This window comes from Megalops cyprinoides, chromosome 22 (genome assembly GCF_013368585.1).
Source record: "Megalops cyprinoides isolate fMegCyp1 chromosome 22, fMegCyp1.pri, whole genome shotgun sequence".
NCBI lineage: Eukaryota > Metazoa > Chordata > Actinopteri > Elopiformes > Megalopidae > Megalops > Megalops cyprinoides.
Genome location: NC_050604.1, coordinates 27,286,171 through 27,314,116, shown reverse-complemented (window position 1 = coordinate 27,314,116; position 27,946 = coordinate 27,286,171). Strand labels below are relative to the sequence as shown.

The 27,946-nt window shown below is 44.0% G+C and overlaps 2 protein-coding genes and 1 non-coding gene across 3 annotated transcripts in view; 1 reads left to right on the top strand and 2 right to left on the bottom strand.

Annotated features, from left to right (window-relative positions):
- Nucleotides 1-13,598: 13,598 nt before the first annotated feature.
- LOC118769950 (protein TEX261-like) lies at nucleotides 13,599-17,459 on the bottom strand. Its single transcript, XM_036517383.1, has 6 exons — nucleotides 17,290-17,459; nucleotides 15,918-15,997; nucleotides 15,476-15,629; nucleotides 15,030-15,097; nucleotides 14,628-14,730; nucleotides 13,599-14,118 (listed from the first exon to the last, which is right to left on the bottom strand). The coding sequence occupies exons 1-6, from the start codon at nucleotides 17,357-17,359 to the stop codon at nucleotides 14,003-14,005; spliced, it is 591 nt and encodes a 196-aa protein (XP_036373276.1). The 5' UTR covers nucleotides 17,360-17,459; the 3' UTR covers nucleotides 13,599-14,002.
- A 451-nt stretch (nucleotides 17,460-17,910) lies between these two features.
- trnal-cag lies at nucleotides 17,911-17,993 on the top strand. The gene has a single exon. It is a non-coding gene; the product is annotated as a tRNA-Leu (tRNA).
- An 8,330-nt stretch (nucleotides 17,994-26,323) lies between these two features.
- The window catches only part of LOC118769958 (E3 ubiquitin-protein ligase TRIM39-like), a 13,517-nt gene continuing 11,894 nt past the window's right edge, over nucleotides 26,324-27,946 (bottom strand). Inside the window, exons 8-9 of the mRNA XM_036517396.1 lie at nucleotides 27,698-27,724; nucleotides 26,324-26,932 (exon numbers count right to left, since the gene is read on the bottom strand). Coding sequence (XP_036373289.1) covers nucleotides 26,388-26,932; nucleotides 27,698-27,724 — 572 coding nt within the window. The 3' untranslated portion in view covers nucleotides 26,324-26,387. The remainder of the gene's footprint in view (nucleotides 26,933-27,697; nucleotides 27,725-27,946) is intronic.

Here is a 27,946-nt window from a genome sequence, read left to right as displayed (position 1 = left end):
TACCACCCTAAAAGGTGGGAGTGTCCAGGGTACTAGGAGTTTACCTAAAAGGACAGCAGCTGTTCAGTCTCCAGACATACCTGCATTCCTAAGCAGACCCCACAGCAAAGGAAGCAAGCATGAGTGGTAAGTCTTTATACCCACTTTCCTCATATATTTCACTCACACTGTAATATCTACAGATAATATCTATAGCAACATTCCTGCTCAGAGCTGTAGGTTTTGAGACTCTAATAACGCTATTAACACTGTTGAAGCACATTTATTCCTGCTATTGATGAGTAGCTAAAAGTATTGGTAGTGGTATTATTTGATAATGTATGATTATATTTTTTAAGGTTTTATCTAATCATGTGAAGCAATAAATGCATTCAGATGCTCTCAGACTTGGTTTATATTATGGCAGTCAAAGGGAAGCAAGGATTTCTGTGACTGTAGACTGTAGGGGGGCAGTAGGTACTTTCATACTTTTCACTTCACTCTGGGGAAAAAATTCAAGGAAGTATTATAGTCTTATTATATTAACATAAACTACATAAAATAATGATCAGATGAAACATTATTAAATATTATGAAACATTATTCCCATTAAATGCTTTTAAATTGTGGCATTTTATATGATGCATTGTATTCATTACTGAATAACCTACGACTCCAAATGACTGTACATGTGTTACAGTTGTACATTTCCCATTAAAACTTAATTCATAAATTCTTTTAGCCTGATTTTACTATCCTCTTCAGACAGCATTATTTCTCCTGAATAGAAACACACAGAACCTTTTGGCATTTGTGTATGGCAGTCTGTCATATTCCCAGAACCTCTAATGAAGCAAATGTACTATACTCTCTCTGTTTATGATAATATGGCTCTGCTCTGCATTGTCTGTGATGCTTCCATTCAGCCTGCAGTGTGGAGATGGCTGGGAACTTGTCAGATTTGCTCTGTGCTAATCATGCTAAGCTAATGCTAAGTGTGTGAATGTAATGTAAAAATAACTTTCAAAGAGACAATGATAAATCAGGTGCCAAGAAACCAAAGATAAAGAGTATGACTTTACAGTAAGCTGCACTATTCCAGTGTAGCTACACTGCAACTAATTTGGTAACAACAATGTAGCTGCATGTTACTATGACTTGATAAATAGTCACTAATGCAAGTTCTAAATGAAATAAGGCTACAGGGCGGCAGAATGAGTTCACAGAGTTGTGAGGTAAAACACGTCTCAGAGTTGTGAGGTGAAACACGTCTCAGAGTTGTGAGGTGAAAAATGTCTCAGAGTTGTGAGGTAAAACACGTCACAGAGTTGTGAGGTAAAACACGTCTCAGAGTTGTGAGGTAAAACACATTACAGAGTTGTGAGGTAGTTGTGAGGTAAAACACGTCTCAGAGTTGTGAGGTAGTTGTGAGGTAAAACACATCAGTGTTGTGAGGTAAAACACATCACAGTGTTGTGAGGTGACAGAGGTAACGGTGTTGTACATCTTATTATTCCACAGGACAAGAACTACAGATGCTTCACAGAGAGCTGAAGATTGTGCTGGTGGGAGAGACTGGAGTGGGAAAGAGTGCATCAGGAAACACCATCCTGGGGGAAAAATTGTTTAAAAAGTCTCCGTACTGTGACAAGAACGAAGGGGAGTGGCAGGGTATTCACCTTACAGTGGTTGACACTCCATGCCTCAAAGAAAAAGTCATCGTTAAACGTTGCCTGAAATATTTTACTCCAGGACCACATGTGTTCCTACTGGTGGTGAAGCTGCATGATGAGACTCCTCCAGGGGATAAAGACATCCTGCAGCACTTTCTGGAGATCTTTGGTGAAAACGTAGTGGATTACACAATGGTGCTGTTAACACACAGAGATAAAGTGAGTGAAGGAGAGGATGTGTTAAAGCATGTCAGTCAGCCCATCAGGGAGTTCATCCAAAAGTGCCAGGATAGATATCATGTGTTTGACAACACAAAGTCTGATAGAGGACAAGTCACAGAATTGCTCAAAAAGATGGAAGAGATGGTGTATGGTAGCAAATACTATAGTCCTGAAGCTGCAAAAGGAGACCTCCAGAGCCAAAAGAGAAAACTAGTTGACAGATATAAGACGATTATTAAAATAGTGGCATATCTGATTATAGCAGTGCCCATTGTGGGAAGCGGAGTTAAGGATGCGATGACATGTGTCTGTCAGTGATGATTTTCATGGGTTATTTTCATGTTTATTTTATGTTTTCTTACTTAGTGGGTGCCTTTACAGAACAGGAGTTACATCTTAAGGATATAAAATCTGACAGTCACAACAACAGTGTTACATATAGGTTATGACAGACCAAATCTGAAAATGTGTCAATCCATCACATGATGCTATAATAAACAGTGCAGTAGCACTCTAAATAACACCCTAACTGACAGAGCACTGAACCTCTTCTCCGTGTGGAAAGTACTAATGTAACATACAGTTTCAATCTCATTGCCATAGTCAACCCATAACCCCCATCATAATTTTTACCAGCCATAACAACAGGCTTCTTTACACCTTCATTGCACAAAGTGAATTTTAGCAATCTGATAGCCAGGACCTGGCTCAGCCAATCTAGTTTCCCTCATTTATATCATAGCGTAATTATAACTAGCTACACTTATACAGAGGAAAAAGCTGCCCAGGAAGTAATGATGAGTCAGTTACAGACACCTCCTTATACACCACTTATACAGCACATCTAACAGCAGCTGCTGTACTTTCATCACATTATTGACCATTTTTGTGTATGACATACTTAACCCTGTGTGCTTAAGGCATACTTGTATGATCAATGTTGCTCATACATAGCCAAATGGACAATGAGCAAGAGTATTTATTTAGTTTCTGGAAATTTTCTGGAAAGGTTTGCATGAATTATATTCTGCTTAATATTACAGAAGAAAATCAACCTGCTATTGCAGTATTTTATGAAGTAGATACACAACTATTAAATTCCATTTGTCATATATGTAGTATTGGGATTGTACTTGATCATTGCCATATAAGCATGTGTGCATGTGTATGTAGAGGGAAAACTGTAATTGGGATCAAAGAATATTGTGCTCTTTGGTGATACTATATCATACATTGAAAAACAATCATTCTGGTCTTTGCACTACAATTCAATTGTATATATTTAATACTGAAAAACCCCAATAAAGTAATAAATTGCCCACCTACATGTACCTTGCACTTATTTCTATGATTTGGAGATCTTTCAAGTTTTTGTGGACATACTTTCGTAGTTCCTTTGTAAATTAAGGTTCACACAACAATTACTCAAAAAAAAAAAAACTGTAGAATTCACTTGGGTATTTAACATTGGGTATAATATTCATAATAGTCTTTTGTCTTTTTTACCAGGAGTATTCACCTGGCCCCCACTGAAACAGTTTCTCTTGATGGCAAGGCCATTTAAGACCTTTACAAAAATTAATTAATGCAATCCTGTTCCAACCACACCATCAACTAAAAATGATAAGGTAGTGTTATTCCACAGAATAATTATCTTTCACCACGTTGCCAGTTGTATACAGTGAGCTTGTCTCATTATCTTTCACCACGTTGCCAGCTGTGTACAGTGAGCTTGCCTCATTATCTTTCACCACGTTGCCAGCTGTGTACAGTAAGCTTTGCCTCATTATCTTTCACCACGTTGCCAGCTGTGTACAGTGAGCTTGCCTCATTATCTTTCACCACGTTGCCAGTTGTGTACAGTGAGCTTGTTCCTCTACACTCACACAGGAGCACTGAAGCATGACTGATGCAAGCCTCCAGTGCAATACAAATCCCACAATGCACTGCAGCAGAGCATTGATTTTTTGACAGGAGGAAGTGTTTCTGACAAGAGATGTCTAAGAGAAATTTTGTGATAATAATAAGAGTTTTGGAACATTAAGCCACGTTTTAGAATGTCCCGGCTTTTGTATGCCTTCAGGCTTTGCTTTGTGTATTTCCCCGGCATCAAAATCAGGTACATGTAAATGACTGTCTAGTCCAACTTTCTTTAATTTAGGCAGATAAATTGTTTGTTTTACTCCCGGCTTCGCAGTTTCCCCTACTACAGACAGCTATGTTTTAGCATTTTTTGCCACTCAGTCCAACTGAGCGAGTGTATTCCGGTGGGAAAGTGACGTCAGCGCATACCCTCTATACCAGCTGAAGAACAGACACATCCCCCACAGATTTCATCTGTGTGATGTCATCAGTGCTATTGAGTGGAGTAAGAAGGGGAATCTGGCCAACATAATCCACCCTACCCTGGCAAAACAGAACCAGTTATGTTCTGCCATTGTGGACTGCCACTCAACCTTTTCAGTTGCAAAGTTTGAATTCATAAGTCAGTTCAGTGGTGTATGAGGGGAATGGATGATCAGATGGTTCAGTCTGCGGCTGAGAGCGCCCAGGGAGCCACTTTGTTTCCGACTTTATTGGTCTGGGGAGGCAGCGGCAGGCTGTAGGCTGCAGGTGTCTCTTAGCATGGTGTTGTTCTCCTTCTGAAAACCTACCGTTTAGGAAATAAATTTTATGATGGTCATCTTGGTTAGATAGCAAATCTTTTTTCAAAGGCTTGCTGCTTTGCAGTGCTGCCGAAGATCTCAGCTCGAGGGATGGCCCAGCTCCTGTTACAACAGATCTTGTGTGTCTATGGCATTCCCCAGGGTGTGGGTTCTGTTCACGGTCCTCAGCTCACCTCACAGTTTCAGAAAGCCTACTGCAAACCAGGAGCTCATACACACTTTCCTACCCACAGGCTAAGGTCTCATACACTAGGCTTAGCTGGCCCACACTGCACACCTCTAAATCTCCCTCCGTTTGCTTTCCGCCACTTTCCCCCACCTCCCCCTCTCGACTGGAGCGGAGTGAGGTCACAGCTCACCTTCTCGCTAACATGGACAGCTTGAAGACAGGGATCTGGCCTGCACCATGCTGTCATTCCCTGCTCCCGGTAAACACTGCCAGATGATGACATCACCACACACCACAAATCACTGATGCATATCGACACATTTGCACGTTAACTGTGGAAGATGTGTGAACTGCGGCATCCTGCCAGTCTGTGTGGATGGATATGTGTTCACATTCCCATTGGAAAGTACAAACCAGTGGGAGGAGAAAATGCTAATGGATAATTGGGCAATAACTAATGCATATAACCCAGGGTCACAGCAATTACGGGAAAGGTAATTTGCACATCTATTAATACACTGGGACAGGCAGCTGTTAGCCTTAGCAGTAACGTAGGCTATTGTAATGGATGCTGTCATTTTAGCAACATAGACATGATCAAAAAACGACTTTGGGCAGAAGATGTTGCAGGCAAAAATAATACAGAACAATTATCTGTATAGTCAGGCAATCTTAGACCGTGACTGGATGTGATTGGACGAAATCACTGACAGCCTGTTACTCAGAGCAGCCACTCCTGAAATGCTGCCCATTGCACCACATTTCCTGGACCCGGGTTCATTTAAGCAAACTGTGGAATGGTCTGGGTGAGTCTGGGTTATCTTTCTCCTGCTGTGCACTATCCCTGGTGTTCAATATCTTATCAACTTCCTCAAGTTCTCACGAAGGAAGGAGATCAAATGTGCGTTTTACTCCAGTGTCATCTTCCCACATGTTCACTGAGCTATGGACAGTACCCCTGACTCAGAGTCACACCCAGGGATGGTGCAGGACTCGTCCAGAGTCACACCCGGGGATGGTGCAGGACTCGTCCAGAGTCACACCCGGGGATGGTGCAGGACTCGTCCTGAGTCACACCCGGGGATGGTGCAGGACTCGTCCATCTTTAGAAACAGCATTCTTTTTGTGAAGATGGATTTTAGGCATATGAAAGATGTCATGTCTATTTCTTTGTAGAAGTAACTCAGTTTTGAACCAGGGCATGTTTAGGAGCAGAGAGTATTTATAGAATTGTGCATCCAGAAGTTGCTGTTTATTTTAATATGAGAGTGCATACCTAGTACAGCCCTGGTTTCTCACTCTTGTTTTAAACCCCTTCTACAACAATGCATAATTTATGTAAAATTCAACCATCTTACTTTTATGGCTGCAATTCCAATTCCACTCTCCAAAAAACACAGAACAAATCTTACAACAAATCTTATGGCTTAATTCTAATATCCTGATAGGGAGAAAGTTTATTTTTGGAAAAACTTGTTTGATACTGGCATTATTTTTATAAATGATATAGTAAATAAGGAAGGTAAACTAATGTCCAATGAAGAGTTCACCAATATTTATGATAAGGTTTGCCCTTTACAAATATTTAATCAACTGATTGCAGCCATACCACAAAAATGGAAAAGAATTGGTAAAGGAAGTGGCCAGGAGATAGTCTGCCGACCACATATGAAAAATTTTAGTATTAGTATCAGTTTAATCTAAAATCAAAATATCTAATGGCTGCTCCATATAATATTTTACACTCTTAGGAGTATATGCTAGACTGTCCAATTCCATGGAATCAGGTGTTTAATTTAATTTACAAAGCAACAATTGAATCATCTATAATATTCTTTCAGTTTAAAGTAATATATAAATTTTTGGCCACTAAAAAGATGCCTCATACTTGGGGAATTGAAAAGTCACCCTCGTGTAGATTCTGTCAAGAAGAGGTTGAGTCGGTGGATCATTTATTTTGGTACTGCCCCTTTGTGGCACAGTTCTGGACAGGGGTTCAGCGGTGGTTGTCTCCATACTGTAGTCAGTTTTCACTAGACTTGCCCACCGTGCTGTTGGACGATCTAAGAAATGGCACCCAAATAATAGTTAACGTTATAATACTTTTGGGGAAAATCTTTATTTTTAAGTCAAAATCTGTGGAGGCTTTGAGGACAGAGAGATTCAAACTCTTTATAAAACATCACAGCACAATTGAGGGTTACACGGCACAAGAAAACAGTAGGCTAATTGTATATAAGGACAGATGGAAGGCACTGAGAGTGGCAGCAGGCTGGGAATAAAGAATAACAGACATACGTAGATATGTGTGAATATTGATATGTGATTTGGATAAATGTACTTACTGTAAAAAAATATATATAATAGAAAGAAATGTATACATTATTAGCACAAAATGGGGGGGGGGTGGTAACTAAAGTAGAGGTTGGAATACTGACCATTGGTTTTGGGTGGAGGACACTTGCTAGTGGTGAGACAAAAGACTATTGATAAATATTGTATCTATTTTTTTTCTCTTTTCTTTTCCATAATGAGCTTCTTCTTGCTGAAATGGTATTTATCTGCAGCATTTCTTCAAAATGTTGGTTCATCCATCTATCAACAGTTCAAGTTCTTCCAGATCAAATTCAGTTTTTTTACATTCACTCATAGCCAGTTTTGCTATGTTTGCAATCACCTCTCAATATGCAAAAAGGTTTTTTTTTAATCATTTTTTATTTTCAGAGGCACAGCACAGATTTAAATCTGCTTGTATGCGGCCGTCACCATTTACATAATTACTCCTAGTATTACTTGCAAAATGTAATAATATTGCTGTTGCTTTACACATTTCCCAACAACCACAGGGCATGGCACTGAACACCGCTGGCAGTGTGGGTGGAGTCAGGTGTGTTGCAATAGAAATGTTTAGTTCCATAGGATGATTTCTACAGAATATACCCAACTGCTTCTCAGTTCTGTATGTGCACAGGCAGATATGTTTTAACACTTGCATCTGATTAGGTGACAGGTGACAGGTGTACTCTCTCTGTCTGAGAGATGGAGCTGAGGGCACCTCAGTGTCGAGCACCCCCCCCCCCCCCCGCCCCGGAAAGACCTGTTCAGCAAGGTGGGAGTGTCCTGGACACCTCAGCCTGTGTATAAAGAGGAGGAGCTTTGAGAGACTGTTCAGTCTTTCAGACAGACAGACAGACTGACCTGCACCTCTGCCTGGATTACACACCAGCCAGCAAACATGAGCGGTAAGCATCTCACCCTCCATTTTACTGACAGGTTACACTTATTTTTCCACAGATCAGCTGAGAAGTATCTTCATATTTCCTTGCTTTATTCCCACTCATGCCATGTCTTTGTTCTTTCAATGTATAACCTGGAAGACTAAATTAATTACCAGTGTCAGTATCCACTTGTGATTGTTCTAGTGGTACAAAAACATCTTATGTTGCCTAAATATATTGATATTTTTGCACAGCATGTTTTCAGTAGGAGTGCAGTTTCTGCTGCAACTTTTTCATACAGGACTGACCAGTGTTCATTTAAATCTATCATTACTTTCAACCTGTTCCCCTTTATCCTCCTTGATTAACAATAAAACAAATAATTCACAGAATAATTGACACCAAACACGTGAATAGAGTAAATGATTATGCTCGCAAAACAGCGCAGATTGTCTGAAATTTGTGCGCTATTGCGAAAGCTACAACGAGAGATTGTTTAATTAACAAGGATAGCATTTATCGATTTAAATTACGTTAAATGCTCATGACACAGCACAGCTTTTGTGAGGTCTGTGTTCTAAACGTTATTGTTCGTTGCACTCAACCTAATAAAAGTTTATTCTCAGTCATTTAAATCGATTTAACTAAATTTAGCTCCGTTTGATCATTTGAATTTTGTAACACAAGAAAGGTATAATGTGAAACATTGAAGAGAAAGCTTTGGGATTACTTGCCACTAACAAGGATGGCTATATGAGTAATTAATTAAACAATCTCATGCTGTAGCTTTCGCAATAGCACACAGATTTCAGACAATCTACGGTGTTTCGCGAGCATAACGATTTATTCTAATTACGTGTCATCTTATGCTGTGTAGCGGGCGTGTTATGTTACTTGCTGCGTTATGTTTTCATTATTGTTAAGCTTCTCATCTTTTTCACCGCTGCATTTGCTATACTTTGTAACATTCAATCACTGTTTCCTCAAAGCTAACATTAGCCTGAATTTTTCCAATCTAGTGATTTAATCACACCGGTTTGACCACACACGCTAAAGGGTTAGAAGGGCTGGCGCTGTCCATGGTCCTGCAGCCCTTCTTACGGAGTTTCTTCAACACTGATTTGAAGAAACAGCGTAACTCACACGCGTTACGCACAAATCACAAGTAAGGATTTTTCCTCATATGCAAATCTGACCCGCATGCATATGAACAATTTAATAACGCCATTAGGTTCATAAAGAGGCCCTGGAGTGCTGAAGTGACAGCAGCCAGTGATCCCACTCCTGCCCCACTGTACCGTCATACACACTCTGTGTGGCTCAGCTGTTAGAAGGCTGAGAGCTGTGGTCCAGGTGCAGTCCCAGCCGTGCCATCACCATCACAGAAGGAGCAGAATAGAAGCGTCATTCCACTGAGGGATGTGGGGAGGTCAGCCAGGGCTGTAGTCTGCTCCACCGCGCATTACCGCCCCCTGCTGGGCAATTTTGTATGAATGGTTGTCTGATGCTGATGAGGTTATTTGGGGGTTTTCCTCATTACTGTGTTACATTATTGGTTTTTAGCAGATGCTGTCATCCAGAGCTTACATTTTCTTTAACAATGTTATACATTTAGACAGCCAGATATTTTGCTGAAGCAATTTTGGGTTAAGTACCTTGCCCAAGGGTACAACAGGAGTGCCCCAGCAGGGAATTGAACCAGAAGCCTTTCAGTTATGAGTTCTGCTCCTTAACCACTATGCTACACTGCTGCCCCAATTCTTTATTCTGGCAACAAAAGTACATAAACGCTAATGAATTCATACCATACTATACTGAATACACAACATCTGTGGAATTTACCTCTATTACATTGCATCTGCTAGCTGTTATAGCCTGCAGTAAGTAGTGATGTTGTGCATAATAAATCATTAAAGTGTTTAATAAAAAGGCAGACACTGAATAAATAAATGCTGATTTTAACTACCAAGAATAATACATTTATATTGGGAAAGGATGAACATGCAGAGATTTTTACTTGTTTTACTTTTTAATAGTTGGGATATATTCCCATCCATCCATTCATTCCATGCTTATTCCATATAGGTGTCCTGCACTACTGTTGGATAGTCACCTTGACAACAAATACCATATGAAATACCATATGAAAGCATTACAAGAGACACCAGAACTGGAGTCAAATTCCTTTTATGTGTAAAAGCATACTTGACCAGTAAAGTCTGATTCCGATTCTAATTCTAAGATTAAAAGTCTAAAAAATGTTAGATTAACTGCAGCATTTTTTTAAAACGTTGCAGGGGGAAAATCAGACCTGAGGATTCTGCTCCTTGGAAAGAAAGGAGTGGGAAAGACAACGGCAGCGGAGGCCATCAAGGGTGAGGCTAAGCCTGGACCCACACAATGCCCTGAGAAATACAGGCACACAATCAACGGAAGAGCGGTGGTCATGGTTGACACTCCAGGCCTGTCATTAGAGAAGTTGGATGAACATGCCTTCAGAGAGACAGTTTTTGATGCCCTGTCCTTGACTAACCCCGGACCCAATGCCATCCTGATGGTGCTGGATGCTGAGGAGAAGAACCAGGCAGTACTGGAGACCGTTATAGGGGTTTTGGGAATGGAGGCCAAGAAGCACATTGTGATTATGCTTGTAAACAGAGCCAATAAAGATGAGCAGAAGCTTGTGGAGGTGAGCAATCAAGATCTGGGAAATGAGTATAAAGGCAGATACATTGTTTTCAATGGAAAGGGCAGCCCTAACCCCATTCAGGTCCCACAGCTGCTGGAGATGATCATAGAGCTGACCCTGCAGGAGGGGATCTACCAGATGGAGCCGTTCATGGAAAAAGAAAGAAAAGGCAGAGCAAAGAGAATATGACAAAACCCAAGCACCTTCGCCTTCACAAAGATGCATGTATACAAGCATATGAAGAACTGAAGAAGGAGGAGCCTAAATTGTTCAAGTCCATGACGGAAGTTGTCAAAAAGATTTAGAAAACTTTTAACTAACATCTGATGCAGAAAAAGGCGGAACACAATCATATCCTGCTGAATTCCACCACTGGTTTAGAAGCTGAATGACAAATCTGAAAGCTACCTTACTTAAGCCTGATTAATTGGTTTCTGTAACTAATACAGGCATTTCGCAAGGTTTAGGCCCTGGACAACATAGGAGGTCCAGAGAGAAAGGGAAAATTATAGTGTCTACTCCCCCTTAGCAAGACTGCTAAGGGGGAGTAGACACTATAATCACTCACTGCACCTTTACAATAAACACATCACTGTTGCATAAATGGATTGATGATGATGATGATTGATGATGATTGATGATTGATGATTGATGATTGATGATTGATGATGATGATGGATGATGATGGATGATGGATGATGATGGATGATGATGGATGATGGATGATGGATGATGGATGATGATTGATGATGATGATGATGATGATGATACTTTGTCAGACAAGTCTGAAACTTTTCTTGCATCACAGCAGCTCCATTTGCAACATCATAAAGACGACAAGAATTAGGACAAAGAAAGAAAGATACATACATTTAACATAACCATCACAAAAGACAATATTCAACGTACATTTGATCTGGGATTAAGCTCCATATTTAATTTTAGGATTGACTGGTGCACAAAAGATTGCTTCAGACTAACTCTGTTGAATCTTGGAATAAATACACATTGCTGTATAAATACTCACATGGTACCTTTAAAATGAAGTGTGGAACAATTGCTTCTCTGCATACAGCTAAATAAAATGTAATCTCTGCTGAAATATGTCTGCTTTTTGTTGTCAGTGTACATTTCCTCTGGCTGAGTGATATGTAAAAATGAGTCTGAGCAGAACTGGTCCAAGTTTGTTTGAGCACCTACTTCCTCCCCTGAAAAATGCTATTAAGTGGGAGCTCAAACAAAAAGCACATCAAATTTTATTTGATACGGCACATCCCTCAGCCAATCAAACAATCATTTTAAAAAGAAGCCTAGGCAATTTAACACTGTACAGAGAAAAAGAAAACCCTACGGAGAGTTTCCACATCAGCTCACTCTGGCAGAGCTAATCCACAGAGGGCACCAAACAGTCTCCTGTTCCTGGATGTGGTGGGTTACCTGCTTCATTATTTTTACCTAATTCACAATTCTTTTAAGGGTACCTAGACAGAGACTAGTATTGGCTGAGTACTGGCTGTATAACAAATAATAATTACTAGTACTGCTGATTAGCCTGGAAGTTTGTTAGGTAACTAGCTACCAAATTTGACAAGGAGCACAGTAAACCAAAATGATGACTTGAGACACAAGAGGCTTGGTTCACAGAATATAAAGTTACCTTTACAGGAGACTTGGAGAGACAGCAATTCAAAACAGAGCAAAGGGCAGGGTTTAAATTACAGAGAGGACAGGTGTGAACAATACCAAATCAACACAGGTGAAAGACATCAACTGAATGAGACACAGGAAGTTATGAGGCCATCTGGTGGCCAAACCGGGAAGCAGCATCCTGCCACCAAAAGCTTGTGCCTGCACCGGTCTAATGATGGCTAACTGATCATTCCTCGCTAGATAATCTCCTTAGGAATGGTTGCAGTGACTGGGGTTCACTTAAAAGTATAACCTAGTAGGGTGTCTCCGGGTAAGTGAATGACTGGATGAGGGAACTTCAATGCAAAGAAGTTACGAGAGTGAGAGCTTTCTGCCACCCACACTTGTGACCACAATACATCCGATTTAACCCTGTGTATACCAATGTATACCACAGTGCTAACTTGCAGGTTTTCATGTGAAATATTTTTTCATTTTAAGCCTGTTTAGGTAGCTAATTTGTCACAAGAAGGCTGAAGGGTTACTGTACTGCATGTATGTTTGCTAAATTTCAAACACTTAATGCAGAGTAATGCCCTACATTAAGCGATAAATTCAGCAGCAAGCCAACTAAGCCCTACATATCAGACATGGGTTGTTTCCCAGGCTGAAAAATAAACTTTTCTGTATTTTCATTCATCAGTCTATAAGATGGATAGAGGAGGAGGAAAAGACAAACAGATTATTTTGGAGGGTGAACATTTAAGCATGCATGAGGTGTTTTAAGTTCCTTTCTGCTGTAATATCATAAAAGTGGTGAGACACATATTGTAGAATTTGTACATAATGGATCTTAAGATGCTCCTCCACAGCTCAGATACAGCGCCTACTGTAAAACCTGGTGTATAAGGCTTCTCTAAGACTAACAGTAATGATATACCCACGTCTCAAATAAAAGAGTCTGATTCACAGCTGAACATTACAGTATTTATTTAAATTCAACCTGACACCCCAAAACATGATATAAAAAGCATTTTTTCACGTGCAAGTATTAATGTCTCAACTGTTCTCCTGCTGTTAATTAATTCACAAGCAGGTAGATGCAAACACACTTATCGATCAAAAGTATAATCACTGTTAATTATTACGTAAAAATGACATTCAGACAAACACATACATACTCACTCACACAAACACTCATGCATACACACACAAATACATACTCACATTACATACTCGCACATACATAATTCGCACACACAAATTCATACACAGAGCCACACACACATTAAAAGACATACACACACTCAGATGCAAACAAGCTTGTGCATTTACATATTCTCTCTCTCTCTCACTCACTCACACACACAGTCCCAGCCAAAGGTTGAACACTGTGAAAGTGGCTTCCCAAATCTCTGGCTGCAGGTCTCCACAGTTTCTCCCTCGGCCATCAGTAGGACATACTTCCTTAACAACGAACACTCCTTCACTACACAAGCAATCAAAGACAGAGGGAGGTCGGACGTGCACCAGGAACGTCCTTTTGAGGGGGTGGGGGGTAATTCTGGGTAAACGGTGTGACAGTTTGAGTGACGCATGACACAGCCTACATGTGACCTGGTCATTACCAGTGACCTTTGTTTAGCCCTCCCCTTACTCAAGGTTGCTAGCCCTCAGGCTCCTCCCCTTGTCCCGCCTCCTACAGCAGACTCCACCCCCCGTTTCCTCTTGGTCCGCCTCCCACCCAGGCACCACCCTCAGTACATCTTCTGTCGGCTGGGCAACACTGCCTCCTTCAGGAAGGAGAAGACATTCAGGATGCCAGAGCGCTTGCCCCTTTTTCCTTTGGTGAAGTAGTTTGACACAACATCATCTGGAGAGACGGAGCAAGGAGGAGAGAGAAAGAGGAGGATACAGGGGTAAAGGGGAAAAAAGGGGAAAGAAAGGGAGGAGAAAGGGAGAGAAGAAGGGGTGCAAAAAAGGGAGAGATGATTGGGGTAAGTTAGCATGTAAAAACATTCACATTAAAGAGAACCAGTTTGAAATACAGCCTAACATTGAGCTAGCTTTCAGATCCTGCTGCAATCCTTCCGGGGCTCCTTATTAATTCTGCAGGATCAGTGGGGGAAGCTGGTGAAGCTCGGGGCACTGAGAGTGAAGCTGGCGAAGCTCGGGGCACTGAGAGTGAAGCTGGTGAAGCTCGGGGCACTGAGAGTGAAGCTCGGGGCACTGAGAGTGAAGCTCGGGGCACTGAGAGTGAAGCTGGCGAAGCTCGGGGCACTGAGAGTGAAGCTGGCGAAGCTCGGGGCACTGAGAGTGAAGCTGGTGAAGCTCGGGGGACTGAGAGTGAACCTGGTGAAGCTCAGGGCTGGAGAGGCTCACCTCCCTGCTGCATGGTGGAGGGCAGCACGTTCTCGCCGGCAGAAAGGGACACAAAGAAGGAGAAGGGGATGAGCCACAGGCAGAGGGTGAAGTAGGCCAGGACCTGTGGAGCAGCAGCACCCACATGCACATCAACAGCCTTCTCTGAACAGATAAAATAAAGGTTTAAATATAATGTCAAATTAATATTAATGAGGGTGAGTCTCCTCTGACATCTGTTGCATTTGAAATGAGACATTTCCCACAGTTTGGTGTGATGCCCATGGAGATGGTGTAGTTACCGCCACACATATCCTGCATCCTGAGGTCTGACAGCCAGACACATTCCACAGAGAGCATCTCACAGGACCAAATTCACATCTGAATTATTACTATTATTATTATTACTATACCTGACCTTACCTCAGAAAAGGGGTAATATTCTTCTGCAAAGTACTGGAAAGCCATATAGTGGTTCACAACCACAAGTGCTAGACCAGAGGGAGAAACTCCAGTTAGACTGTGAACCAACTGAACTAACAGGGAGACAAGTCAAGATTGCAGTGGACTGATGCACTAAATGGGGAATTCGGTGTGTGTCAAACAGGAGGAGTGCAAGTTCGTCTGTCACGAGTCACTGCAGTGATCTGATGGTATACGCCAACACAATGACACAAATAGAGGCAGACACAGGGGAGGGGCAGTCAGGGCGTAGTTTGTGGGGAGGAGGAGTCAGGGCATAGCTTGTGGTGAGGTAGAGTCAGGGCGTAGTTTGTGGTGAGGTAGAGTCAGGGCGTAGTTTGTGCTGATTTGCAGTCAGGGCGTAGTTGGTGTGGTCTCAGGGCGTCGTTGCTGGGGGCGTGGCTCACCGCAGGACAGGATGAAGTTGGGTGAGGTCAGCAGGATGTAAGGGAAGCTCTGCAGCAGGCCGAAGTAAACCAGGTTAGTGAAGAGACCCACACACACCATCAGCACCGGGAAACCCTCAAACACATACAACCCCAACAGCACACCTGTGGAGAACTGAAACAGTGGAGAGAGGGAGAGAGAGAGAGAGAAAGAGAGAGAGAAAGAGAGAGAAAGAGGAAAAGTGTAGAGAGAAATGAGGGGAGGGTACAGTATGACACAAGGGAAACACAGATGTTATATAAACATGAACTGACCTGGGAACAGTAGTCACAGAGTCTTCACAGCGTCAAACAAAAACACCAAGACCATCGTACATCAGGACAGTATGCAGACAGTGGGGAACAGCACTACCCCATTACACTGCTGAAGATGGCTACTGCAGGGTTCAGGAATCTCACTCACCAAGATCATGTACTTTATAATTCGGCTGGTGGCAACCGTGTACTCCTCTATCAGTTCTGCCAGGTAATACAGCCCCGCAGCTGCAGAGAAAAAAATCAATCAGAGACAAACAATACACACCACTATCTGGCAAACAAGCTTCTCACACGCAAACCCATCAATCCAAGAATAAGAGATGTTAACTTTGTGTCACAGTAACGCAGAAACCTGGAGTTACAGACAATGAGCAGCCTAAGAAGAGACTCGCTGCAAACAAGCGCTGACACTGCCTTACAGCCCCGCTAGGAGTTTCACGGGCATGTCTGTTTTTTCTATTTATTTTTTTTTTTATTAAAGAAATCATGACAAGCAGGCAATTTAACTATGATGACGTGAAACCCTTTAGCTTGTTCTGGGCAAAAATAATCATTATGTTCTGCAGACTTTGAGTACAGTGTGAAACCATGGATGTGCACCTGAAGCGCAGAGTAGGAGTCATGCTAAAAACCTTTCCACAGGCCTGTGGATTTTGGAATAGAAATTAAAATGCAGAATGGTCTGTGTTACTAACTTCTTATTATTGCTCTTATATCCAATGATGTTTATACTTTGAATCAGAGAGAGCCGGACTCCATCTTTGTGGGTGTTCTCTCTCCCTGAGGGACTCAGATCAGCTCAGCAAACCCCAAAACAAGCGGACCTGCATGTTCACCGGACACCAAGCTAAACACTCACTCAGTGAAATGTACCTTTGACTTGCCAGCTACCTAACTACATTCAACTATCCACTTGGCTGCTGTTTAAGAGATGACGAAAATGTACATCTTCCTAGTTTAAAACAACACAAAGGATCTAACGTTGGGTGAACAGGCGTTTCTGAAGTTGATGCAGCAGGAGAAACTGTCCTGCTAAACATTTTCGCCACTATACAAAAATAATACACAACACAAAGCAAGTCTTCATAAAAGAGATCTGATCTGGCGAGGACACTGTAGCTCAATGAGGTGGCAGCACACTGAGAATAATAAACCTTAATTAACCTTTAAATCAACAAATGAACAGCACAGCTGTCCTGCCTGTTACCTGTTTACAGCTGTTTAAATAGTTAAAGCTGTCATCTATGGAACTCGCACAATTGACAATAATGTAATGTAATGTTTGATAACTAGACTTTTTACAAATATACCTTAGTCTCGCTTAGCGCAGGTTCTTGGTTACTTAAAATACCCCACATCCATAACTCATACGTCTGCTTTTGTGGGAATTGTTGCGCTGACTGATGCATTTTGCTGTGTGGGTTTTATTTTCTTATTTGAGCTGATGGTTCAGTTTAATCAGCCTCTCTCCATGCCAGTAACACACATTTGGACTCAATTCCAACAAACTAACTCACCGATCGCGAGAGTGACGAAAGAGATCTGAACCAGCAGAGAGAGCCAGCTTAGCAAATAGATAAACCACATCTCTTTCCTTATATATGAGCACTTATAAATATAAATGCATAGAAGAATTTGCTATGTTTACAGACTACGATTATCAAACTTCCTCCCAGTCTTCAGTGTTTCTCCGCCAACAAGAGCAATAGAAAAGTCAGGAGAAGCGAGAAGCGAGTAATTAGGCTTCCAGAAACACCAGCGCCACCTGCGGGCTGGAGGAGGCGCTGCACATCTGTAAAACAGGAAAAACATGCAGTATAAAACATACCGGTGTCAGTGACTCCACCAGCAAAAACCCAACTACACACCTCCCAGTTACCATCGACTCATCATGTGCTTGAGTACACGTCCCAACGCATGACACATTTTTTCCAGTGTGTATATGTTTAAACCCGCCGACCGGCCAGGTCCATTCGCGTTTCATCGGTCACTGTTTCATGTGGGAGACAAGTTTCGTTCTTAGACACTTCATTGTACGATTTAATAACATTTATAACACAACAGTATTTTATTTGAACTGTTTTCGTTTATTTATCTAAAATAAAAACTTGAATTGAAAGGACAATGTTGTAAGTCATGTCAGGATGGCCGAGCGGTCTAAGGCGCTGCGTTCAGGTCGCAGTCTCCCCTGGAGGCGTGGGTTCGAATCCCACTTCTGACAGAGACCTTTTTGAGGAAATTACACAGCACGACTAAAATTCTCAGCAAGACGCAGGATCTTACCCGTCAAAGCAGTAAATGTTTCTCCTTCTTCGTTAAACACCTAATTCGGGTAGTCAAGGCTGTCTCTCAACACAGCGATACGTCTCTAACATGGAACTGCAGCCCCGGGCTCCTTCCTTTCTCTCTGTGGGCCGAGAAATGCCCTGTTTGAGAAAAGTTCAATTATATTCAGTTAGCCTTGAAAGTTGAGTTATTCACTTTTTAAATCTCATTAGAGACCTTTTTAAGGCACTAAGCCTTGGTTGCGGTGGAAAATGTGGAAATATTAATAAAAAATATCATCAATCTTAACAACATTGAGAGTTGCATGTTATACTGCCCCCTAGTGTTTCCATCAAAAGTAAGATCTCTCTGCAAACGCAAGCCTTCTTCTGAAGAAGAAACAAATACACACTTAAATGTCATTCATATTCAACAATCACGGACATTCGCAAATTTTTATGTTTACGTCGGTCTGCCTGTGTGTCGGTTCGGCTTTAGATCAAATCTCCAACTGGATCTTTTTTTGTACACTGCTTCGACGGTGCTGGCAAATACACCACCAAAGAGCCACGTTAAGATTGTATTAATAACAAAATAATTATTTTTAATTTTCGAGTATATCTGGTAGGCTACATGAGCCTGGCCATTGAAAAAAAGTCACATAAAACCTGAAAACCACCTGGTGAGCAGCGATTGGATTCTGTTATGTACACATTCCTCTTGCGCATATATTGGCAGTTTTTCAGTCTGAAATGAATTTGCTGGGAAAACAATCTACGATCGGAAAGATGGGTATTGTAACTGCGGATCCACACACTGAAACATTCATTCATGGTCACTCCAGGTCAAGAGGAGTACAACCTCATTATGTCCTGGTGAGACAGGTTTTGGAAATGGAAAATTATTCCCTGATTTTCGGAAAATGAAGCAACGTTTCGACTCCTTTTCCCCAAAAGTACTTGCAAACTGAGATGTAAGGCTCTGCGCCAGCAGTCTGAAAACAGGGGGTGATTCTCAGAGAGAAAGAGACCCATTCATAAAACCTCCCAACGGAGACCCCCCAGTCTGCCAGCACCTCATCAGTGCCCCTAATTTACTCCTAATTAGAGAAGGGGACCCATACTGGGGGGGAGGGGGGGGGGGGGCACAGAGGGAACACTGTCTGAGGCTTTTTTTCACATGAAGACAGATTCACTGGCACATTTTCGGAGCGAGGAGTGCATTTGAGACACACACACTCACTCGCACACACCCACTCATTCTCTCACACACACACACACTCACTCACACACATTCACACAGACTCTCACTCACACACACTCATTCACACACACTCACTCACACAGACTCTCTCACACACACACATACACACACACACACATAAATCATATGCCGCTTCACAGGGGTTAGTCACATCATAAGGAATAATAACAAAACTGCACTCACACTTTGTCATTTATTTGATCTGTAAAAGATGATTTCCATTACCAATTCAGCTCATTAAAATCTCAGAAATGCATAGGTTACCTCTTACACAAGCAAAAAAGGCCCGGTTCACTGCTTAACTTGGACCATTTGGTCAGATGTATGTTGATATTAAAACCACAGTGCACAATCCATTATGATTAAAACTGTTATGATATCACCCCTTGTGGGTGAAGTCATGGGTTTCTTTGTTGATTGATTGATTTATTTGATAATAAAACAGCTCTAAGCGCTAAGTATTTCAGCACCCCTGATTTCATCGGTAAATAAACTGCACAGAACTTGCCCTCAACTGGGCAGAGAGATCTATTAATATTACATAACTAATGAGACTGACAGAGAAGGAATTACATAGATCTGTTTATAAGCATGAATAAAAATACATTTATACAGCTACATAATGTTTTGGTTTTCCTTACAACTGCATTAATCCAGCTATTTAACACAAAGATATTTAGATAAGTGCAAATTGCTGATGAGGTTTCTAAAGATTTCATTCTTTCTGTCTCTGCGGTAAAAGCCATAAGAGCATGACACAGACATGTGGTGCAAAGACCTCCTGCTCACGTATTTATCTGTGCCTTTAAAATGCCTACATAACAGCTAATTATGCTTATAGCACATCTGTGACCCTTCATAACACCTCTGAAATGTTAAATTAAATTTCCACAATGCTACGTGGCAGCAGGAATACCAAATAAAAGCTGCAACGTGCTCATGGTAGGAATCACCTCTAATGTTGTCATATGCAACGTGCTCATGGTGGGAATCACCTCTAATGTTGTCATATGCAACGTGCTCATGGTGGGAATCACCTCTAATGTTGTCATATGCAACGTGCTCATGGTGGGAATCACCTCTAATGTTGTCATATGTGGTTGCTGTAAGCAGTCATGAACACAGAGGATCCCTCATGCAGGGTGTTTTACAAGTGTCATGTAGGCTTCATAACGCTGAACCGCAGCGTTGAAGTAAAATGGTACAAAATTCAGAGGGAAGAGGGGCTGACATTTCAGAAACAGAATTAAATTCCATCAGACGTGAGAACCTTTTACTGACCGATCTATCCAACCTCAAAGCTTTCAGTCGGAGGTGTTCCATTCCACAGCCACAGAGAATTAAATTAACAAATAACTTAGCAAGACTTTTTCGACTGAGTTTCAGTTACAAAAATTTAATTCAAGAAGCGCTCTGGTTGTTTGGGGAATGGGCGTGGCTTTCGGGACATGTGGCTGTGAATATGAGGTATAACTTTCATGCTTATTCATGCATAAATGAATAGCTGTAGGATCCACCATGTCTGCACTGACGCGGCGAGGGTGTATGCGCTGACGTGGCGAGGGTGTAAATGCTGACGCGGTGAGGGTGTAGGCACTGACGCGGCGAGGGTGTACTCGGACACAGGACAGCATGCACACACTCACACACACACTAACACACACACTAACACACACACACACACACACACACACACACACACACACACTGCATAGCAGGGTAGAATGCAGTATGTTAGTGTGAGATGTGGGACACAGCCCTGACTTCCTCTGAATAAGCCTTCAGCAACAGGGTGGCTGATTCCCAGTGAGGTAACAGTGGCATTACTGTGAGGTCACACAGCGGTCGCTAGGATGTCACTGTGACATCACAGCTTGGTCACCATGTCCCTGTGATGTCTGTCTGATGTCACAGTGGCCCTCCTAGGACACAGTCTCCTTCCTTGCCAGGGTGGCGCTGTTCCACCCTGTCCGTGGGTCAAAGGTCAAAGGTCAGAGACCCCCTGTACCCTGCCCTGGAGAGCTCCAGACCTGCAGCTCCGTCAAACACGGGCGCGGGCGGGAGCTCGAGGTCCAGGGGGGGCCGGACCATCCCAAAGGCGGCAGGCGGGGGGGCACTGACGGCCGGGGGGGTCCGCAGCGCAGCGGGGGGGGGTTGGCAGCGGGCGACCCTGCTCCAGAAGCCTGAGGATAATGCAGGTGGAGAGGGGCTTGGAGGAGGGGCAGGGGGCGGGGCAGGGGGAGGGGCGTGGCTCTGGCCCGTGGGCGTGGTCCTTCTTCTGCTTCGTGCGTCTGTTCTGGAACCACACCTTCACCTGCAGGGCAGGGCACAAGCACAATCAGGTCAGAAACACACACTCTCCACATCACCAGGGTGTGCCGGGACCCTCCAGTGCACCTGGCTCTACCTGCTCAACTCTACAGGTAGGGACCAGTGAACGAGCTACAGCAGGATTTCACCCAATGAGGAAGACTCCAGGAGGAAAAAGCCAATCAGATGCACCTAAAGCCCTCATCCTCGAATAACTGATCTTAAGAAGGAAATAAAGTAGGCTTCTACAGCGAATATGCTGTGTACCATTGTAATTACATTGCAACTACAGTGTAATTACTATATATCTACATAACTTTATAATGAAATTCATGTGCAGCTTTACACTGTGGTTTATGTCATAACAGAGGTTTGCATGAAAAGAATTCAGCAGGTGTGTGTGAGTGTGTGTGTGTGTGTATGTTAGTGTGAGTGTGTGTATATGTGTGTGAGTGTGTGTGTGAGTGAGAGTGTGAGTGTGTGTGTTAGTGTGTGTGTGAGTGTGTATGTGTGTGTGTGTGTGTGTGTGTATGTGTGAGTGTGTGTGTGAGTGTGTGTGTGTGAGTCTGGTGCAGGTGACTGTGAGCTGGTGCAGGTGCAGGTGACTGTGAGCTGGTGCAGGTGGCTGTGAGCTGGTGCAGGTGACTGTGAGCTGGTGCAGGTGCAGGTGACTGTGAGCTGGTGCAGGTGACTGTGAGCTGGTGCAGGTGCAGGTGACTGTGAGCTGGTGCAGGTGACTGTGAGCTGGTGCAGGTGCAGGTGACTGTGAGCTGGTGCAGGTGGCTGTGAGCTGGTGCAGGTGCAGGTGACTGTGAGCTGGTGCAGGTGGCTGTGAGCTGGTGCAGGTGCAGGTACATGACAGTCAACAATAGCTGGCTATATTAGCTATTAATGCACATTTCATTCACAGCACAGGTAACAACACACACGTTTCAGCTTCAACATCGGCTGCAACAGGACACTGTGCCTTTGTTAGCCTGCAGTTACAGCGGGTTGCCACAGGGGTCGCTGTTTGGTAAAGGGGTCTAGCTGATGTCAGATATAGAGCTGGCTGTGTGATCCAGCCCTGCTGGGGGCTGCACACACACTGCACAGACTGCTGATAAGAAGGATTATGCAGCTTTATTCTGCAGCTGTGAGGCGCAGCTGACCCTTGGCTGAACTCTGGCACAAGTGTGGGGGCGGAGCGTGTTTGGGGGGGGGGGGGGGGGGGGGGCAGGTGTGAGGGGGCATGGTCAGTAGGGTTTGGGGTTTGGGGTGTGTGCAGGTGAAGGAGGAAGAGTGTATAGGACACATTTATGATACAGGACCTCAGTTAGAGAGTTTCCTAATGAGGCCTTCAGAGAGTACATACAGAGAGTATCCATCCTGTCCTCTGCCAGGTTCTGATGAGTGACCCAGATGGCGTGGGTCAGGGAGAGGGGCCGGGGTCAGAGGTTAACACAGGATTTGAACAGCAGAGGTCATGGAAAGGTCACCAGATGTACTTCAGGTGTTGGACAGATATTCTGTATACTGATCAGACATTCAGCTCTGTGAACTTAGCCCTAAAAATTCTGTCTGTAATGCGCTAGGCCCTCCTGAATATCCCTGAGGTGTGGGGTATAAAACCGAGGAAGGCGCACCACATCAAAACACTAATTACGCACATTATACATTATACAATTATTTATTATACAATTCATTCATTTGTGTGTGTGGGAGTGTACTGTGTGTGTCTCTCATACACACACACACACACATACACACACACACACACACACTCTCTCACACACACAGACTCACACACACACACACACACACACACACACTCACACACACTCACACACACTCACATCCCACACACACACACACACACACACACACTCACATCCCACACACACACACACACACACACACACACACACACACACACACACACACTCACACACACTCACACACACTCACATCCCACACACACACACACACACACACACACACACACACTCACATCCCACACACACACACACACACACACACTCACATCCCACACACACACACACACACACACACACACACACACACACACACACACACACACACTCACACACACACTGGGTGTTAGTGCGTTGTGTATCTGGTGGTATGGAGACAGAGCTGTGAGTCTGTTCCTGGACTGCTGGCTGTTATCCTCTCAATATGAGCCAGAGCAGGTGCCAGACACACTAACTTGTGGTCACTTCTGGGTCAGCCACTCACACCTCAACACACCTCAACATACCTCAACCCACCTCAACACACCTCAACACACATCAACCCACCTCAACACACCTCAACACACCTCAACCCACCTCAACACACCTCAACCCACCTCAACCCACCTCAACACACCTCAACCCACCTCAACCCACCTCAACCCACCTCAACCCACCTCAACCTTTCCTCCTCGACTTCAGCAGCACCGGCAGTAACTGTTCGATTCAGAAATGTTTCTCATTTTTCTCTCCAATCTGTCTGCTCCAGTTTGTGCACACTTTTCACATCACTTCACTTAGTTTACGACAGCGGAAGCCTGGGAAACAATCCGTGCTTTACCTCAGCGCATGAGACTCGAACAGAAGGCCACACAGACCTGCGCTCCGGGTTCCAGCGCAGGGGAGGGGTGCCTGCCTGGGCAGCAGGCAGTTTAGGAACGTGCGTGAAGGGAATATATGATATATGTTATTTGCTGATATAAATGAATGCTAAAAATAGCATTTTCAGTACTCTGTTAGTATGGTTCTGAGGCCATGTCAGTGAGCATTCCCGCGCTTTCTGTGCACCAGCTGCGCTGCAGAGACAGAGACACAGAGCCGAGCCGAAGGGAGGGAGAGCGGGCCCGATTCACACACAGCACGGCGCGTCCTGGTATAACTTTACCTATCGGTTTGTTTAACAGAACACATAATTTGGTGCATAATGAAATTAACAATATGAATAAAATAATTGGTTAAATGCATACTTCTACGTCAGAGACAAAGCAAACTGTGCATTTCATCTGACTGCGACCGGAGCCCTGACTCGGCGCTCACTCCATGCGACCAGGGAAAGTCATGGCGTCAGAGCGAGTCTAACCTGCCGCAGAATTATTCACACAAAACGGACTAAAACATATCCACGTAAATCAATACGATTAACTATTGTTGACACGATGGCGACTGGTGTTGGAGATCAAATGGATTTAATTCAATTAAATGACTTTAACGGCTGAACAACGTATGAGTTACTCCTGTTGTTTCTGCGAGAGACAACTGCCAGCTTTTAAACGGTTGAGGCCAAATTTTACACTTATGGGTAATCAGGGAAACACTCCAATATATAAAAAATATGTATTTTTTCTTTTACGTTAGATAATTTTTTCATTTAAAACAACATCAACAAAATTCCACGTGCGCGTGCTTATCCTGTTAGGTAATAATAGTAATAATAATAAGGCGCTTCGGCACTTAACAGAATAAGCACACGCACGTGGAATTTCGTTGATGTTAATAATAATAATAATAATAATGATAATGAGCCATTTCTATGAAGACAAGAGGGCTCTGGGCGGCGGCTCAGACCACACAGCCCGGCGCTGCCCGATAATCAGCACAATTAGACGCCATTGACTGAAACGTGTCCATGACGAGCTCCACGTCCCGCTCCCACCCCGCCCCGTCTGGCCGCGCCCCCTCCCGCCCTGCCCCACCCCGCCCCGTCTGGCCGCGCCCCCTCCCGCCCTGCCCCACCCCGCCCCGTCTGGCCGCGCCCCGTCCAGCCGCGCCCCGTCCGTGCAGAGAGCTCTGAGAGCTCAGCTCTGACTGCCTTTAAGGCCTGTGCTGCCTGCTGCAGAGAACAAGCCTCAGAAACCCGGGACATCATTCAGATTACAGCCAGCAGGGGGCAGCACACTCCAGGCAGCCAGCCCTTTCTGATACAGCCAGCAGGGGGCAGCACACTCGATGTTCCGCCCTGTCTGTCTTCTGCAACCACAGACTCCAGCCAGCAGAGGGCAGTGTTTCAGCCATGACAGCGGTCTTCACTTCCTTTCTTGCTTTTTTGTTCTTGCACTTCGGGAGACACCTGTGGGAGTGTTCTTTTCAATACTTCTCTACTTCTGCGTGTCTCTTCGCCTAAAAACACGGTCCATCATAACCAAGTACAGAAAATTCTCAAACAGTTCACCACTTTATTTGGACAATGAGAGCATTCATATGAAGTCATACACAGATATCTTATCTCCTGTAAGATTAATAGGAATGAAGAAAGGTAGCCAATTTGGTTATAAAATAAAAGAAAGAGTGCAAACTGGAGCATCTCACTTCAGTAACATGTAAATCAACCACTATGTAAAATATCAGCCAAAAGACAAAAATATTTGAACTGATTCATACTATTTACAAACTAATGTAACCCTATGCTGAATTAAATGACACCGTCACTGTGAGAGACCACCCAGTTCTGTGTAGCTGTGAGTGGGTGTGTAGTTGTGAGTGGGGGTGGAGCTGTGAGTGGGGGTGCAGCTGTGAGTGAGTGGGTGTGTAGCTGTGAGTGGGGTGGGTGTGTAGCTGTGAGTGGGTGTGTAGCTTTGAGTGGGGTGGGTGTGTAGCTGTGAGTGGGTGTGTAGCTATGAGTGGGTGTGTAGCTGTGAGTGAGGTGGGTGTGTAGCTGTGAGTGGGTGTGTAGCTATGAGTGGGTGTGTAGCTGTGAGTGAGGTGGGTGTGTAGTTGTGAGTGGGGGTGTAGCTGTGGAGACGCTCTCCTCAGGGGAATGAGGCCCCTCAGTCTGTGAGCGTTACAGGTGTTATGATTAGAGGGGCCTCATTTTTCCCCGATTTATTGGTGCAGGGACTGAAGAAGGGGTAGATGGTGTCGCTGAAGGTGTCGATGAAGGTGTAGATGTGTATCTTGGCGTCCACATTGTAGAAGGACACCTGGCCCTTCTCGTAGTCCACATACACCCCTATTTTGTGGGGCTTGAGGTGGAGGCCCAGGCTGGTGGAGGGCTCAGTGCGGAAGGCGTAGTCGTTTCTGTCCCTCAGGCTGAGGAACCAGTATCCGTGGGCGGGGCTGACTGTGATCTTGCCCTTCCTGTTGACAGACTGGCTGGCCACGCCTAGGTCCCAGTCGGTCTTTCCCCCCACCTCCACCTCCCAGTAGTACCTCCCTGTGGTGAAGCCCTGTCGGGCCAGCACACACACCACGCGGTCGAACCTGTCAGGCGTGTCCGGAACGGGCTGGTGGCGGTCCCCGCACCGCACCTGCTTCCTGTCCTCCGACAGGATGAGGCGGGGGTGTGCCGTGCTGGGGTCCAGCGTCACGTCCACTGCGGGGGGAATCAGGCTTTCAAACCAGGAAAAAACACCAATGCTCTCACAGCACAACTCACACACCACCCTCTGGTGGCGAAGAATGGAACTGCCTGAAGACCAGGGCACTTGTCAACCACAATCTGTGTCCCCATTTTTCTGTGTTGCATCACACTGACACACTGCTTTACCGGTCAGTGCAGAACCTGCTTATTCAGCAGCATCACACTGACACACTGCTTTACCAGTCAGTGCAGAACCTCCTTATTCAGCAGCATCACACTGACACACTGCTTTACCGGTCAGTGCAGAACCTGCTTATTCAGCAGCATCACACTGACACACTGCTTTACCGGTCAGTGCAGAACCTCCTTATTCAGCAGCATCACACTGACACACTGCTTTACCGGTCAGTGCCGAACCTCCTTATTCAGCAGCAGGCAAACATTCTCTGCAGTCTTATTGCTTCCTGTCCTGAAGCTTTTCCAAATGAGCCAGAGGAAAAAGGAACTGTGCAGACACCACAGCAACACCTGCGTCTGCACAGCTACCATGGCAACCCCTCCTGTCTACTTCCTCTGCGCTGTGAACTGAGTGATGCTCATACAGCTGCTTGATGATCACTGATGATCAAAGCTGTGATGGCAGAATATACGTGATATTCAGATTCAATGTGATTGTTTTTCTATCTATATTGTGAAACCTTGTACAACTTACAACCTGAATAGCACCAGCTAGAGGACATACCTAAAGTAACAATTCCTCTGGAAGGCAGTACATACCTGCGTATTCCTGGACCCTTTTAACTTCTGCAAAGAAGAGAAAAAGAAGGTTCTTTTAGGGACACTTTATTTCTAACATCACAAACTAAAGGTGTGACAGAAAGTAATGCTGCCTTAGATTTATTCATTGGCAGATCTCTGTGTGGGTAAGGATCTCTGTGTGGGGTAATGACCTTTGTGTGGGGTAATGATCTCTGTGTGGCTAAGGATCTCTGTGTGGGGTATGGATCTCTATGTGGGGTTAGGATC